This window comes from Ostrea edulis, chromosome 5 (assembly GCF_947568905.1).
Source record: "Ostrea edulis chromosome 5, xbOstEdul1.1, whole genome shotgun sequence".
Classification (NCBI taxonomy): domain Eukaryota; kingdom Metazoa; phylum Mollusca; class Bivalvia; order Ostreida; family Ostreidae; genus Ostrea; species Ostrea edulis.
This window is the reverse complement of record NC_079168.1, coordinates 27,591,488-27,608,850: the sequence shown is the minus strand read 5'-3', so window position 1 is coordinate 27,608,850 and position 17,363 is coordinate 27,591,488. Positions and strand designations below refer to the sequence as shown.

At 36.9% G+C, this 17,363-nt stretch overlaps 1 protein-coding gene and 1 pseudogene across 3 annotated transcripts; both read left to right on the top strand.

The window, feature by feature from the left end:
* Positions 1–3,216: 3,216 nt before the first annotated feature.
* LOC130054925 (galactoside alpha-(1,2)-fucosyltransferase 2-like) lies at positions 3,217–4,539 on the top strand (annotated as a pseudogene).
* Positions 4,540–5,646: 1,107 nt separating this feature from the next.
* On the top strand, positions 5,647–12,583 carry LOC125651996 (galactoside alpha-(1,2)-fucosyltransferase 2-like). Of its 3 annotated transcripts, XM_056165636.1 has the most exons (4): positions 5,647–5,793; positions 6,383–6,447; positions 11,567–11,680; positions 12,212–12,583. In XM_056165636.1, the coding sequence occupies exons 1-4, from the start codon at positions 5,729–5,731 to the stop codon at positions 12,517–12,519; spliced, it is 552 nt and encodes a 183-aa protein (XP_056021611.1). In that variant the 5' UTR covers positions 5,647–5,728; the 3' UTR covers positions 12,520–12,583. The 3 variants fall into 3 exon arrangements, with proteins under 3 accessions (XP_056021611.1, XP_056021609.1, XP_056021610.1); XM_056165634.1 differs by having other exon boundaries at positions 11,567–12,583; XM_056165635.1 differs by having other exon boundaries at positions 5,759–5,898; positions 11,567–12,583.
* The last annotated feature ends 4,780 nt before the right edge of the window (positions 12,584–17,363 follow it).

The following is a 17,363-nucleotide window of genomic DNA, read 5'->3' as shown; positions in this document are numbered from 1 at the left end:
TAGCATTAAAACCTATGACTTTTCAACACTATACACGACCATTCCTCACGATAAATTAAAGACTAGACTTTTTGACATCATAGACAAAAACGAAAACGGAAATATTCATATCTAGTGATCAGTCATTCAAAAACTTACCTTGTTAAACACCACTCTGATTCCACGCACAAGTACTCTGAAGTTGAAATAAAAAATATGCTAGAGTTCCTCATTGACAATATCTTCGTGGTCTTTGGTGATCAGGTCTTCCAACAGTCTGTTGGAATTTTCATGGGCACGAATTGTGCTCCTTTGTTAGCTGACCTGTTTTTATATTCATATTAAGCAGAATTTATTCAAAAACTTCTACGTGAGAAGAAAAAATCTCTCGCTGTGACCTTCAATTCGACTTTTAGATATATCGATGACGTTTTGTCTATTAACAATGATAGCTTTCATTCATATGTCGATTTGATATATCCCTGTGAGCTCGAAATAAAGGACACCACAGAGTCGTCCACTTCTGCTTCATACTTAGATATTTTATTGAAAGTAGACATTAACGGCAAACTGACAACTCAACTGTATGACAAACGGGATGATTTCAGCTTCTCTATCGTTAACTTCCCACATTTATGTAGCAATATTCCATTATCACCTGCATATGGTGTTTATATATCTCAACTGATTCGATATGCAAGAGCTTGTTCTGGGTATAGTCATTTTTTAAATCGAGGTAAGCTACTGACAAACAAGTTGATGGTAGAGGGATTTCAACAGTTTCGATTGAAGTCAGCATTTTGCAAATTCTATGGTCGTTATATCGATCTGGTTCGTCAATACAACCTCGCATTGGGTCAAATGCTATCTGACGTGTTTCATACCGATTGTTAAGCCGTTCTTAGCACACTGATTTTGACTACGGATAACTCGGTTTACCTGATCAGGATATGGGGCTCACGGCGGGTGTGACCGGTCAACAGGGGATGCTTACTCCTCCTGGGCACCTGATCCCACCTCTGGTTTGTCCAGGGGTCCGTGTTTGCCCAACTATCTATTTTGTATTGCTTGTAGGAGTTATGAGATTGATCAATGTTCGTTATCTTCACCTTGCATACACTCATGTTCCTACACTGTGATTTACAGGAGGATTGCCCACTAAGGTTTTGGGGTTTCGTGTTACAAAAGGGTATTTGGTACATTAACTAGAAATCCACACAAGCAAATATTTCTCATCCATTACCTATAATGACTAACACAACAGTTCTCTGAATGACGTCATGTGATATCGATTTCCTTGAAAAGGTCGAGAAAGTGAAAATCGACCAAATGTCACACCTCCTATAAGAAATACAAAATCAAGAGCCTGGCAAACACGGACTCCAGGACACGTCAGAGGCGGGACCAGGCGATCAGGAGAAGCAAGCATGCCCCGCCGACAGGCCCCTCCCGCAGTGGGCCTCACACGCTCACCAGGCAAACGGAGCAATCAGCAGCCAAAACCAGCGTGCAAAGAACGACCCAACAATTTTCAAGATATACGTCAAACAATACTCGACCCAATTACAGGTTGTATTGGCAAACAAAATCGTTATAACGACCACAAAATCTGCGAAATGCTGACTCCAAACGAGACCGTCGAAAACTCGGTAACATTAATTCGATCGTCGGTAGCCTGTTTCAATTTAAAAACTGATCATATGGAGAACAAGCTCTTACGTATAGAATCGGTTGGGAGACACAAACACCATATACAGGCGACAATGAAACACCGTCTCACAAACACGAAAAACCAATGATAGAAAGCTGGAAGTCCCGCCTGTCATAAAGCTGAACCGTCAGTTTGCCACCAACATCAATGTTCAACAAGAAACATTCAAGTACGAAGCAGGGCTGAGATCTACTAAAGGTCACATATTTTGTCGCACACGTAGACGTAAACGTAGGCTTTATGAATTAATTTACGCGTGCGGAAGCTGCATCTTACAAAAGGGTGTAAGTGCTTTCACTTTTCATGTAACAATGTGACATTTTCTACAAAATTGTTATTTTCATAGGTATTTTCTTTTCTTATTCTGATTTGATCAATTCCCTGTCAATCTCGTAGTCTATCTGAGCATTGTCCTGCTAAATCTGTTTTTGTGTGTGTGCTGCTGTATCAATGGTGTCACCACAGACTGCAGAACAACGTCTATAAACAAGTTCCATGGAGCAGTTAAGTTTCCGTATAAAATGACCATCTGAGAGCAATATTTGTGTTAATCGTGCCCAACCCATGACGCTAAGTCCGCAAAATCTGTCTCGTTCAATCATTCAATTCGATAAACCTTTATTCTGCTTTCCACATCACTGACGGTGAATCTTGATTCATCAGAAAAACAAGACCCGTGTCCAATTTTGGCGTTGATTTAACTGCCCACTGCACTCTGTAACGTTGTAAGTTGTAAACCTTTGTAAGGTCTTCTACAGAGAATCCTATATCGTTTCAATATTCTAGAAAGTGTTTGACGGTGACGTTGCCTACCATGGCATCCAATGATTTTCCACGACCTCGTCGTGACAGGAGAAAATCGAATTGAGTGCTTGAACGAGACAGATTTGGCGGACTTAGCGTCATGGCTTGGGCACGATTAACACAACCTATTCCGCAGGTGGCGTTGCCGTATGTACGCCTCTTAGCGTTGTTTTGTCATAAATGGTCGACTTGGAATTGAGCGATCATTTATGGACCCTGTTAGGCGATGACGCCGTAACAATCGGCTTATCGTGAAAGGGTGATCACTGACGCCTGCTTGCGTCATACCAAGTTCTTGGTTTTACAAATAACTACTTACATGCGGTATTGTTTATCTGTCTGATTTTTCTAAAGGTAAGTACATTTCCCATCGACAACAGAGTTCTTGCACGATGACAAAAGTTATTTTTACCTTTTATTGCTTTTAAATAGCTTTTTGAAAATTTTGTTCAAAGCGACTCACACCGAGTAAACAAATAGTTCGAATAAGACAGACATCAGGCCGATGTATCTTGGTGAATTTTGCAATAAGTTGAAAAAAAATCATCTCTTTATAATTTGAACAAAATCGTAGTAAAGTAGATATTGCGTTTTTATAGTCGTTCAGTGTATATTTAAAAAATTATACTTTGTAAATTGGTTGAAGATAGTTTTGTTATACCAGTATATAGTGTTTAACATTTTTCTCTGCAGATCGTGTCTGTCTGATGTTAATTTGCAGTATGGTTTTCTGGCTTCTATTGGAAACATCAAGAAAAGATACACCGACACCACAAATAGCATGCATAAATTTTAAAGGAAGACTCGGTAATTTAATGCTCGAATATGCTATTCTTCATATAATTTCTAACATGAAAAACTTGTATCCCGTCATTCCAGAAAACTGAACTTCTGCATGTCTTTAATATTCGAGATGAAACTCCAAAAGAAATTCGGAATAGAGAAAAGGCGTGCACAGGACTACCTCTTCACGTTGAACGATGGGGTTTGTCTTTCGATGAGGATCTATTCAATGTGCCTACTTCTGAGAGGGTTCGATTTAATGGATATTACCAGTCTTGGAAATATTGGAGTAAATACATGTATGAACAGGAAATTCATGACATTTTAAGTTTTAAAAACCCATAAGAGACAAGGCATTTTCTCAATTTCAGAACATTATGTTAATTATGAATTTCGATATCAGAAAGATGAATAATAAGGTTGTGAGTATACACATACGAAGGGGTGATTATGCAACTATGCAACTAAAGGACATTTGAAATACGGCAAACTGACACCTAATGCAACCTACTACATCAATGCAATTAACTATTTCCGCCGTATGTATAAAATGTATTATTCATAGTGGGTTCTAACGATATAAAATGGGCTTTGGGTGCGATAGAAAATGTCTACTTCTCTAGCGGACTTTTGGCAGCTGAAGACATGGCTCTGCTATGTAAAACTTATACGCTACCAATGTTGATGCACAAGATGCGCATTTCGACAAATAATGTCTCTTCAGTGATGCTCAACCGAAATGTTTGAAATCCAAAATAACAATAGACTTTTAGGGCTATTTTAGGGGAAAACGGAGTGCCAAAAAAGTGGAGTCAAATTCGTCTAAGGAAAAGAGCTATGCGTGAGGGAGATAATTCTTAATTTTGAAATGAATTTCTAAATTTTATAACAGCAATTAAATATACATCCGTATTTTCAAGCCAGTATCGAAGTACTTAGCTACTGGACTGTAGAGACCCTCGGGGACTAACAGTCCACCATCAGAGGCCTCGACCCAGGGGTCATAATGTAAAACTTATACGGTACCAATTTGGATGAACCAGATGCGCATTTCGCTATCTCTAGCCAATCACACAATCATGTCAGTCGGGACGTACGGATGGTGGATTGGTTGGATGGCAAGGGGGACAACTATGTATTGCAAACACATATTTGTTCCTGGATCGGACTTTTCGAAAGAATCTAAGGACAATTCTACTGAAGACTTTGTTTACGCAGGGTGGATCCCAATGGATGAATCGCCAAATGACTGGAGCGGCTAATTCACGTGCATGTTTATTATTTGCAACAAGTTACTGAATGTCTTAATTCTTCAATATCAACTTTTCTAGGTGTCCTCAATCTTCATACCACTTTATATGAGATGTGTGTTGCGCATGTCCAAATCAGTGTGTTGTTGTCCTAAGTAGTGTGTGGACGTGGTCCCAATCGCTACCTTACAAGGGAATAATTCATTTCTACGAGGTAGCAATAATGTTAGGTGTGAAGAATATTTTTTCTTCTTACCTTTTATGTACTTTATATGATATGAGCTACATGTAAAACTTATACGGTACAAATTTTGATGCACCAGATGCGCATTTCGACAAATAATGTCTCTTCAGTGATGCTCAACCGAAATCTTTGAAATCCGAAATAACTATGAAGTTTTAGAGCTAAATATACCAAAAACAGCGTGCCAAAAAAGTGGAGCCAAATTCGTCCAAGGATAAGAGCTATGCATGAGGGAGATAATCCTTAATTTTGAAATGAATTTCTAAATTTTGTAACAGCAATTAAATATACATCCGTATTTTCAAGCTAGTAACGAAGTACTTAGCTACTGGGCTGTAGAGACCGTCGGGGACTAACAGTCCACCAGAAGTGACAGTTCAATCGCCAAATGTCGGCATCAGTTGTGAATGTCACTGGTCCTCCGATATTACATGGTTCAGCCTATTAGAAGTCTCAGTACTTAGAGTTTTAGATAGGATCAATGCATTATCATCAAAATGTGTATTTGAAAATACGTTGGGAGTACATGTATAGATAATAAGTGTAACATGACTTCATTTTTGATTATATATCGTTTCTTTTAAAGCCAGCATTTTGCGCAGTCTATGCTCTTTACAAGGTACAGACTGTCGTTCATATCGGTGTTATCAAACGTGTTCCGTTTAAATTATCAGGCTGTTCCTTTCATATTGATTTTTCCCTACATGCGGTGTTTACCAGGGGTCCGTGTATTGCATTCTATAGGATTTCTAAGACTGTTCATTGTCCAAAAACTTTACATAGCATTAGGTTTGAAAATTCAGTCCCTTCTTTTTGGGCTATATGCAGTATATGTATGATATTTTTGTAGGATAGCTGGGGATAATTGTACAGAGGAAGACAATAACTACTCAAAGAGACACATTCGATTTTTGGAAACGTCTGTAGTTATAGAGATAAGCGAAGAACTTGAAGATAATGTACACATGCACAAGCAGCGGGTGCCCCAGACGGAATTCAGGATCCTATACTACCGTTCATTCGTGAGTGTTTGTGGAGGCATTACGTTATATTTGATACAGCTTGCGTATACTATACCTCCAAATCTAATATCAATTTGCTGATAGCTTATTCATAACACTTATAAGGTTAGTTTTGATTTTCTTGCATATTTGATTAACGTTGCAAGTGCTAGTAATGAATAATCAGCAATCATAACTTCTCTTGTGACAATATTAACTTTTAATTCTATGAAGAAAAATCTAAAATTGGAATTCTGAAACGTTGATAGTTATAACGATCTATAGACTGTCGTTAGGTCGAATGCTGTCTGACTGTTTCATGCAAATACTGGTACTTCTAATTTGAAAGTTATTAATGCTTGTAACAATGAGTTTGCTTTCTATCAATGCTAGTAAATGCTGAATTGTCATTGCTGGTAACATTTTATTCCTAATTCATGTTAATACTTTGTATATGTATGACCGGTCGACAGGGGATGCTTACTCCTCCTAGGCACCTGATCCCACTTCTGGTGTGTACAGGGGTCCGTGTTTGCCCAACTATCAATATTGTATTGCTTATGGGACTTATGAGATTGATCACTGTTCGTTATCTTCACCTTTCATATAGGTCGATTGAAAGGTCTACAACGATGATTTGTCTTCGCCTGGAACTAATGAAAACTATACGACAACGTAAGATCATTTTCTTATAATTCCATGATCTGATTATGGTACAAAGATACTGAGGGACTTTAATTACGCAACACCTTCCTATTTTTTGTCTTATTTTTTTCATTTATTTCAAACATGCGAAACTGTATCATATTTCTGGTATATAATCTTTGATAAATAAAGTCTTACATCTATCAATTTAAAACGTCATTGATATACCCTGAGGAGATACAAATGAGGTAAAAAGTGGTGGAGGTTTGCAAATACGTTGGTTCGGTTCACTAATTCCGGTTGTATCCACCATTAGCGCATATGGTGGGCGTAGGAGGTGTTCCATTGACTGACAAATGATCCGAATGGTTCTTTGAGGACTTTCAACGACGCCCTTCCCAGTTCTTGCAAATTATGGTGTCTTAACCTCATCCCAAAGATGTTCTAACCGAGTAAGGACTGGAGACTTGGCGAGCCAATGAAGGACATTGATGTTATTTCTTTATGTAAAGGATCGATTCAGGGTAATAAAAGAGAACCATGATATGTTGTACGGTGTGACCGTTGAGACGAGAGAAGACCCATCATGATAATACTTTAAGCATTTTTAAAATTCGCCCATTCAATTAACGCCGGAAATATAACGCGGTCGATGTAAACAGTGCATTGTGAGTCATATTGGCTACGATGGGTTTTTTTTAAAATCAACAATAAAAAGTGTGAAGATATGAGAAAGCTTCTCTGGAATTTAAAAATGCTTGTCGGTCTTTTCAAACTATTTATTTGTTTTATCTACGTAGCTGTCTTTGAAGTATACCGCAGTCACGGCGACATTTTTCCAGAAGAATTACGGGTAAAACTCATCATTTTTCATCTGATGGAGAGCAAATCACGTGACTTAAATGTGTAATCATTGGAGCGAGCTCGTCGCGTCGCGAATTGCTTGCTATTAATCCGGACCTGGTTTTAGACTTTACAAAAAAAAAATCATTATTAATATTGTTTTTTAATGCCTTTAATATGTGGACATAGACGTAAACCTTAGATAGACTTCTTACTGTACAACGAGGAACTAGCATGATGCATGTATTGTTTACGCATTTTGAGCTCTATATGATATTTCATATTTTATAATTGTATATATTTTGTCTTAATTTCTTTCGGTATACTTCCTACTTGATTTACTCATATTTACGACATTTGTTTCTGATAACAGCAATAGATGTCACTGATGCATGGTACATGCATTTGAATTATAAAGTGGATATCCGAACACGGACGTGCAAATAGATGTATGTATAGTACTACCTGTATGTCCCTAAGACAGGCAGTAACTGTTCCATCGCCAGACGGTCGGCATTAAATGTGAAAAGCACGGGTCTTTAATTCGGATACGTCCTTCAAAATTAAGGTGTTTTGTTACATGTTTAAAGAATCACAACGGTTTCAGCAAACAATAAGCATGAAGCAGTAATGTACAGTTTCTGAATTTCATTTCTCATAATTAATCAATACACTGCTACATGTGTAGTATGAAAGTCGAAGATAACGATCAATCTCATAAATCCAATAAGGAATACAAAATATACAGGTGGGCAAAACGGCCCCTGGATATATCAGAGGAGGGATCAGGTGACTAGGAGGAGTAAGCATTCCATGTGGACCGGTCACACCCACCATTAGCCCTATATCCTGACCAGGTACAAAGTGTAATCCGTAGTCAAAATCAGTGTGTCAAGAACAGTCTAAAAATCAGCGTGAAACACGTTAGACAGTATATGACCCAATGATCGGTTGTATTTGCAAACTAAATCTTTATAACGGCTGTAAAATTTGCGAAATGCTGACTTTAAACAAGACTGTTGAAACCCTTGTAACATCAACTTGTTTGTCAATAGCCTACCTCGATTTAAAAACTGATCATGTGCAGAACAAACTCTTGTGTATCGAATCAGTGTAGTATATAATGAGAAATGTGTGTATATTACGATGATAACGATAAATGGTGAAAAAGTTTTCGTTTATTTCCCTATCAGAATTGCATGTGTCAACGTTGAACAAGAATGAATTATTTTTGTATGATATGCTTTTTTCGTCGCACATGATGTTCCATAGAGTACTTACAGAATGACTGACTAATGTCCTTAGAATAAGATCGTCCACGGCGAGGATACTTCAACTTGAATGCTTTTGTATAGTCTCTTTTAATTTAATACCTTTCATGTGCATTTAACTATAGATTACTGAAGGAAATTATAGACATAATTATATAACATATGCAAAGTGTTGAAAAGGCGAAATAAAATTGTTGTGTGAAGGAGGATTTGAACCAGTCACAGCATATACCGACTGAGGTACAACTGACTCAGATATTCTAAGAACAAATGAACCCCGTTTAAAATGAACCATGTTTTTAAACAGTTCTCCAAATTTTTGGTCGGTTTTTGTGAATTTCGATTTCAAAGCAGAGGTGCCCTCAAATACTGTTATAAATTGTTATTAAGATTGTATCCTACAAAAATATCCAAAAAATGCTTAAGAGCAGGCCTGCCTTGAAGGACTTCAAAACCAATTTTGATATTGAAATCGATGCTTAAATGGACAAAATTGTTGTTTAAGCAAATTGTGAAGGTTAATTTCAATATTGTAGATGAAAGGTGAAGATAACGAACAGTGATCAATCTCATAACTCATATAAACAATACAAAATAGATAGTCGGGCAAACACGGACCCCTGAACACACCAGAGGTGGGACCAGGTGCCTAGGAGGAGTAAGCATCCCCTTTCGATCGGTCACACCCGCCGTAATAAATTATATTAAGTTCGTAATGAAAATATAAAAAATACACAAACGCGCGCCTGTGCGCGTATACAACAGAAAATAACTAAAGACATTTGATGTGACAATGTAACTGTTTTCCCTGTCAATCTTGCAGTGAATTGGAAAAGAATACCAATCCATTTTCCATAAACTTCGATACTAACCTTTGGCCCTCTCACTAATCAACTATATTAATTTCAAACAAATAACCGCCAACATTTCAAAGTTCATTCCAAGTGCAAATAAAAAAAAAACGACAAAAATTAGATAGGGTCCCGTAGCTTTTATAGGTCTTATTTGTACTTTTTAAAAATACATAGCAATCTACAGTAAATTACACCCTTCATTTCAAATACACTAGGTCCATTAATGAGCGCATCGTTCTGCTCAAAAACTAAAATGTCGTCTTATGTGTGCTGTGTATTAATGGTTCCAACACAGACTGCAGATCATCGTGTATATGCATGTACCACTGAGCAGAGAAGTTTCCGTATAAAATGACCAATTGTGAGCGAACATTTGTGTCAATCGTGCCCCAAGCCATGACGCTACTTCCGTCAAATCTGTTTCGTTCAAGCTCTCACTTGTCTACGGAGCGTTTATGCACATGTCGATCAACTTATTCTATCGTTCGCATTACTGACGATGAATTTTGATTCGTCGGAAAACAAGACGAATGTCCAATTTTGGCGTTGATTCACAGCACTCTGTACCGTTGCCTACCATTGCGTCCAATAACTTTCCTCGACCTCGTCGTGACAGGAGAAAACCTATTCTACAGGTGTTGTTGCCGTAGGTACGCCCGTTAATGTTTTGTCACAAATGATTGAGCGATCATTGATGGACCCTGTTTGGCGGTGACGCCTTAACAATCGGCTCATCCTGCATGAGTGATCACTGACGCCCACTCGCATCATACCGAGTTCTTGGTTTTACTAATAACTAATTACACGCGGTAAATTTAAGTTTCTAATTCACTTTTCAGTTGTAAGTCCATTTCCCATCGACAATAGAGCTTCACGATAACAACACTTACATTAACCTTTTCATTGCTTTTGAACAGCGTCTGGAAAAGGGTCATATGGAAAAACAAAAGGAAAGGCCCACAGAGGTTTTAATCTTATGCACGATGTATAAAATAAAATTCCAAACTGGTTACGGATTTCGTTGAACATTTTAAAGGCCATCTAAATTTATATATGTGTTTATCAAACACAAGCACAACAAATCTTATATGGCATCGTTAATTATTAAAACGTGGCGTCTGTGTCGAATAACACAGTTACAATGATACGTGGCCTCGTGCTATACATTGAATAGAAACCCGTTTCATTTGTTAGATTTCTCGTTTCATTTATTTATTATTTTTTGTACTAAAAAATATCGTAAAGTATAATACTTATTCTTAATAAAACAAATAATGACAGCGATAAATAAATTTTAAAAAACCATCACTGTAGAGGGGACTCGAACTGGCGCTTAGTAGTCCTACGTCGGTAAAAAACACTTCCACGCTACCTATTGTGCCACGGGAAACACGGTACTGTAATATTCTGTGCTTCTTTCTGATAAACAATTTAATAACGAAAATCAGCGCTTTCCACATTTATTTACGGAACATGTGTCTACAACATTAAATACAAAACCAATACTAACATGGAATACATAATTACAGGTTGCACCAATTGAGGATATGAAGTATTAAGAGTATAGGATATTACAGGTCCTCTTTTCGTTTGGGACATACGTTATAGCAAAAAATTTCAGGGATCGGGGGACTTTTTTTCGACATTTTCACCCTCACGGCAGTGGTGTCCAGCATCGTGATTCACAATAAATCTGAAAATGTTTAATTTGTCCATGGGTACAACTGCCATTATGCTCTTTGAAATAGACCACAAAAATGAGAAAATGGTGTTATTTGCCTAATTGATCATCTAATTAAAAAAAAACTAACCCCGTCGTCAGTGAAATTCAGCAACGAGATATTTGAGTGCATATAGACAAAAAGGTGACCTCAAATTGATAACTTTTTTTGCCGGAATTCTAAATCTCGCTCGAGCACATCCATGTCATCCCTGGGTAAACAAATAGTTCCATTAAGACGGGCATCAGGCCTAGGTATGTTGGAAGAATTTTCCAATGTTGAAAGTTTGAAAAGAAAAAAGATTTTATTTTTATATTTAAAAGAAAATAGGTGTAAAAACTAGGTGTTGCGTTTTAAAGTCGGTCAGTATATATCTATGAGAAATTATACTTTTTACATTTAGTTGAAGATGGTTTTGTTCTTCCAGTATATTTATATTGTTTAACATTTTTCTCTGCAGATCGTGTCTGTCTGATGATAATTTGCAGTATGGTTTTTTGGCTTCTGTTGGAAACATCAAGAAAAGATATACCGACACCAAGTATAGCGTGCGTAAATTTTAAAGGAAGACTTGGTAATTTAATGCTCGAATATGCTTTTCTTCATATAATTTCTAACATGAAAAACTTAAATCCCGTCATTCCAGAAAACTTTGAACTTATGAATGTCTTTAATATTCGAGATAAAACTCCAAAACAAATTCGGAATAGAGAAATGGCGTGCGCAGGACTACCTCTTCACGTTGAACGATGGGGTTTGTCTTTCGACGAGGATCTCTTCAATGTGCTTTCTTCTGAGAGTGTTCGATTTGATGGTTTTTATCAGTCTTGGAAATATTGGAGTAAATCTGAACAGGAAATTCGTGTCATTTTTAAGTTTAAAAAACCCATAAGAGACAAGGCATTTTCTCAATTTCAGAACATTATGTTAATTATGAATTTCGATATCCGAAAGAAAAATAACAGGGTCGTGAGTATACACATACGACGAGGTGATTATGCAACTAAAGGACATTTGAAATACGGCAAACTTACACCTAATGCAACCTACTACATCAATGCAATGAACTATTTCCGACGTATTTATAAAAATATATTATTCATAGTGGGTTCTAACGATATAAAGTGGGACGAAGAGGCTTTGGGTGCGGAAGAAAATGTCTACTTCTCTAGGGGACTTTCGGCAGCTGAAGACATGGCTCTGTTATCTCTGGCCAATCACACAATCATGTCCGTTGGGACGTACGGATGGTGGATTGGTTGGATGGCAAGGGGGACAACTGTGTATTACAAACACATATTTGTTCCTGGATCGGACTTTTCGAAAGAATTTAAGGACAATTCTACTGAAGACTTTGTTTATCCAGGGTGGATTCCAATGGATGAATCGCCAAATGGCTGGAGAGATGTGTAAGATTATATTTAAGTGAATGCTTATTACTTGCAACAAATTGTGATTAAATATCTGAATTCTTCAATGTTAAGTTTTATGTGACTTGATTTGACCACGTGTTTAAATTAGATGGAGTAATATCTATGTAAAACTTATACGGTACCAATTTTGATGCACCAGATGCGCATTTCAACAAATAACGTCTCTTCAGTGATGTTCAAGCCGAAAGTTGGGAAATTCGAAATGACAAAAAACTTGTATGAGCTAAAAGGAAAACTAGAGTGCCAATAAACTGGAGCCAAATTCGTCCAAGGATCAGAGCTATGCATGAGGGAGATATCATCCTTAATCTTGAAATGAATTTCCAAATTTTATCCCAGCAATTAAATATACATCCGTATTTTCAAACTAGTAATGAAGTACTTAGCTACTGGGCTGTAGAGACCCCCGGGGACTAACAGTCCACCAGCAGAGGCCTCGACCCAGGGGTTATAATGTAAAACTTATACGGTACCAATTTTGATGCACCAGATGCGCATTTCGACAAATAATGTCTCTTCAGTGATGCTCAAGCCGAAATTTGGAAATTCGAAATGACAAAAAACTTGTAAGAGCTAAAAGGAAAACTAGAGTGCCACTATGCATTATGCTGTATCAGGTTTTATACAATGCACATATCATTTTACATTTCACTTCTCAGAGTCTTGGTCTACGTAAACTTAACTCTTCATTAGAGGATATGGGCGTGAGTATGAACATTGATAGAGCACAAAAGTCGTTGTGACGTCAAGAGCGTTAAATGAAGCGATTTATACCGATAGGTTGTTGTCAAATTCAAATGTTGGTGTTTTTAACGAGAAATATAATGAAACAGCAAAAGTTTGTTACCGACAAACATAAATATCTACATTCCCATTGTTTTTGCCTTTCATATTTTTACCGATTAAATTGAAAGACAATTTTTCATGAATGTGAACAATGTGCGTATAAATCTTAATGAATATACAGTAGTACGACATAAATGAGTTCGCAAAATGGCCGACTTTCACGTCAACCGCAATAACACCTGAAATATTCTAAGTATCAATAACAGAATATTCACTTACCAAACGGAGTTAGTACTTTGTAATATGGCCTCGGGTACGTAACACACTGCGAATTCTCCTTGGAAGAGTGTTATAAAGACTCCGAATATAATGTAAAGGAAGGCCACTCCAAATATCACGGACAACTCTCTCCAGGTCAATGGCATTTCGGATCTCATTTGTTTGTCTCTGTACCAGAAGTTTTAACACTTTCCAGACATTTTCAATAATAATGTTAATGTCTGGACTTTGTGGAGGCCATGGAAGTGTACTGATATCATTGCCCTGCTTCCACTGATTTGAGCGCAAAGATACGTGGCAAGGAGCATTATCCTCTTGAAAGATCCAGCGGCGATTTGTAAAGTGTCGCGCAACAACTGGCCAGAGACATTCATCAAGACCTTCAATATATTTATCAATGTTCATGTTACCATTCACAGCTTTTAAAGTTCCAACACCATAGTAAGATATACAACCCCAAAACATAACAGAAGCTCGACATTGCGTCTCTCTGTCACTGCGTAGTCCTAAACATTCGGGGCGTGATCTTTCATCGGATTTCCTCCAAACATAAATTCTATTATCCCGACCAAGTTCAATTTTAGTCTCATCACTGAAAATGATGGAAGACCAGTGGTTATCAACTGTCCAGTGTAATTTTTGCTGACTAAATCTAGTCCTGTTCTCCCGATTCACACGCGATATTGTTGTTTTCTTGGAAACAACACACCGTTCATAGCCGTCCTCGAATAATCGTCTACTCACAGTTCTGGTTGATACATTGCATCCTGTCCTCGCATTAAATCTGCTTGTAACATCTTTTAAAGTCTGACGCCGGTTGTTTTTTATACTACGAAAGAGGATTCTGTCATCACGCGGTGTCGTTTTTCTCCTGCTTCCACCTCGAGGTAAGTTTTCTATGTTGCCCCTTTCTTTCACACGCTTTAGAAATTTCTGAACTGTTCTGCCGTTTATCCCCGTTATTTCCTCAATTTTATAACTCGAAAATCCATCATTTGACATTTGTACAATGATATCTTTCTGCTCTCTTGTCAATTCCTTGCCGTGCGGTGCCATTTTGTTATGCAGACGATATTTGTTTATCAAAGGGGGATAATTCAAAAACTCAATGCGCTAACTTCGAAGGTGTCAAAATATATATTCCAGAAGTGGTGTAAATCAAGTGTGGGTTTTAAAAAATCTAAAGAACTTTTCACAAAAGGTTTCAACACTTCACATGACCATTGCTCACGATGAATTAAAGACTAGACTTTTTAGATTCATTTACGGTTTATTCAATAAAAATGGAAAAAGGAAATATTCATATCTAGTGATAAGTTCAAATTTAAAAAACAACAACACATCTCTGATTCTACGCACAAGGACTCTGAAATTGATATGAAATGATTCTGGAGTTGCTCATTGACAATATATTCATAATATTTGGTGACCAGGTCTTCCAACAGTCGTTTGGTATTCCCATGGAAACGAATTGTGCTCCTTTGTTAGCTGACATATTTTTAAAATCTTTTAGAGGCAGATGTTATTCAAACACGTCTACAGAAGAATAAATATCTCACTGTGGCCTTCAACTTGACATTTATAGATATATCGACATTTTATCCATTAATAATAATTATTTGCATTCATAGGTCAATTTGATATATCTCAGTAAACTCGAAATAAAAGTCTTCCAGAACTGCTTATATTTAGATATCTTACTGATCTTACTGATGTTAACGGCAAACTAAGAACTCAATTCTATGACAAACGAGATGATTTCAGCTTCTCCAGCGTCAACTTCCTATATTTATGTACCAATATTCCATCATCACTTTTATACGGTGTTTATATATCTTAACAGAATCGATACACAATAGCATGTTCTGCGTCCGATCAGTTTTTAAATCTAAGCAGGTTATGACAAATAAGTTTGAAGTCAGCAACGATCAAATCTCCCAATAAAACCTGCCATTGGGTGAAATACTGACTGACGTGTCTCATACCAATTGTTACACCATTCTTTACATACTGATTTTGACTACGAATTACTCCATTTACCTAATCGAGATATAGGGCTCACGCTGGTGTTTTATTGAAACTTTTAGTGTCCTCTCATTTACTTTACAACTTTTCTACGCTTATGATTCCATAAAGGCAACATTTTGCACATTATATCCTCGTTACAAGATACATACTGTCGCCGTGTAGAATGTTATCTGACGTGTTTCATATAAATTATCAGGCGGGTTTTTTCATACTGATTTTGGCTACAGATTACCCTATTTACCTGGCCCAAAGGTCATAAACTTGAAAATATTCTTAAATCTAAATTTCACATCCAGCTCACTTTTTAAATAGTTTTCATAAACATAATTTTCAGTATATGTTTGTATTTGAAATTTGTTATACACCTGCAGTGTTTGGTTTTTTAAAAAAATATATATATGCTAGATAATTAAAATTTTAACTTTTAAGTCTATTCTCAGTTTCTGGTATTGGGGCCTGATAACAGCGGATGTGAGTAGTCAATAAGAGGTGCTTACTCCTCCTTGGCACCTGGTCCTGCTCGTGGTGTTTCCCAGGGATCTGTGTTTTCTATAGGATGCTTACTCCTCCTTGGCACTTGGTCCCGCTTGTCGTGTTTCCCAGGGATCTGTGTATTGTATTCTATAGGATGCATAAGACTGATCATTTTCAGTAATCCTCTTCAACTTCACATATCACGACTCTTGAAGATCCGGTCCCTTTGTGAGCTATATGCAATGTATACATGTGACATTTTTGTAGTATAGCGGCCGATAGCTATACAGAAGAAGTCAATAATTATTCACATGTACACACTATCATTTTTTGGAATATCTCTAGTTATTGAGATACGCAACTCAACATAGAGAGGACTTGTATAGACACTGTGTCTGCTGTCTAATCCTAATTATGTATGTATTATACATGTATATATCAAATCAAATCAATTGAGATAAGCAACTATAATAAGTGACAGCATGCACAAGTACTCTACGTTTGCTCCAGAAGGAAGGAAGCTAGCACATTTAAAGGATCCTAATATACTTAATTCGTGAGTGATTGTGGGGATTTTACGTTGCTAGTAACAAGTGGTAGGTTCCTGTTCTAACCGTGTGTTCGAATTATTGACAGTTTAATTAAGACGATACTAAATGAGAAATGTGTTACAGCTTTTTTAAGCATAACTCCAAATCTAAATTGCTCAAAATTTATTCGTAACTATTATAGTAAGGTTAATTCTTTATTTTCTTATATATTTGTATAACGTTGCATGTACTGGTAATAGATAATCAGCAATAAGAATTTCTCTTGTGACAATATTAATTTTGTAATTCTATGAAGACAAATCAGAAATTTGAATTCTAAAACTTTGATCGTTATAACGATCTAAATTACAAATACATGTACAATCTGCCGTCAGGTCGAATGCTGTCTGACGTGTTTCATACCAATTGTTAGACTGTTGTTTACATACAGATTTTAACTACGGATGACTCCGTTTACCTGATTAAGATAGAGGGATTAAGACAGGTGTAACCCATCAACAGGGAATGCTTACTCCTCGTAGGTGTATCCAGAAGCCCGTGTTTGTCCTACTCTTAATTTTGTATTCAATATGGGATTCGTGAGATTGTTCGCTGTTCGTTATTTTCACGTTTCATTAAGAACCACTAGATTTTCGAAAGTCTTCTCTACAACTGCATATATTTAAGAAAAACTAAATGCATAGTGATATAGAGAACGGAGGCCTCT

Bases quoted from the DNA above. Each gene is read 5' to 3' on its own strand.
- LOC125651996 (XM_056165634.1), top strand. From the start codon at position 5,729: ATGTACACATGCACAAGCAGCGGGTGCCCCAGACGGAATTCAGGATCC. The intron at 5,794-6,382 runs GTGAGTGTTTGT...CCTTTCATATAG, and splicing joins TCCTATACTACCGTTCATTC to GTCGATTGAAAGGTCTACAA. The intron at 6,448-11,566 runs GTAAGATCATTT...TTTTCTCTGCAG, and splicing joins AATGAAAACTATACGACAAC to ATCGTGTCTGTCTGATGATA.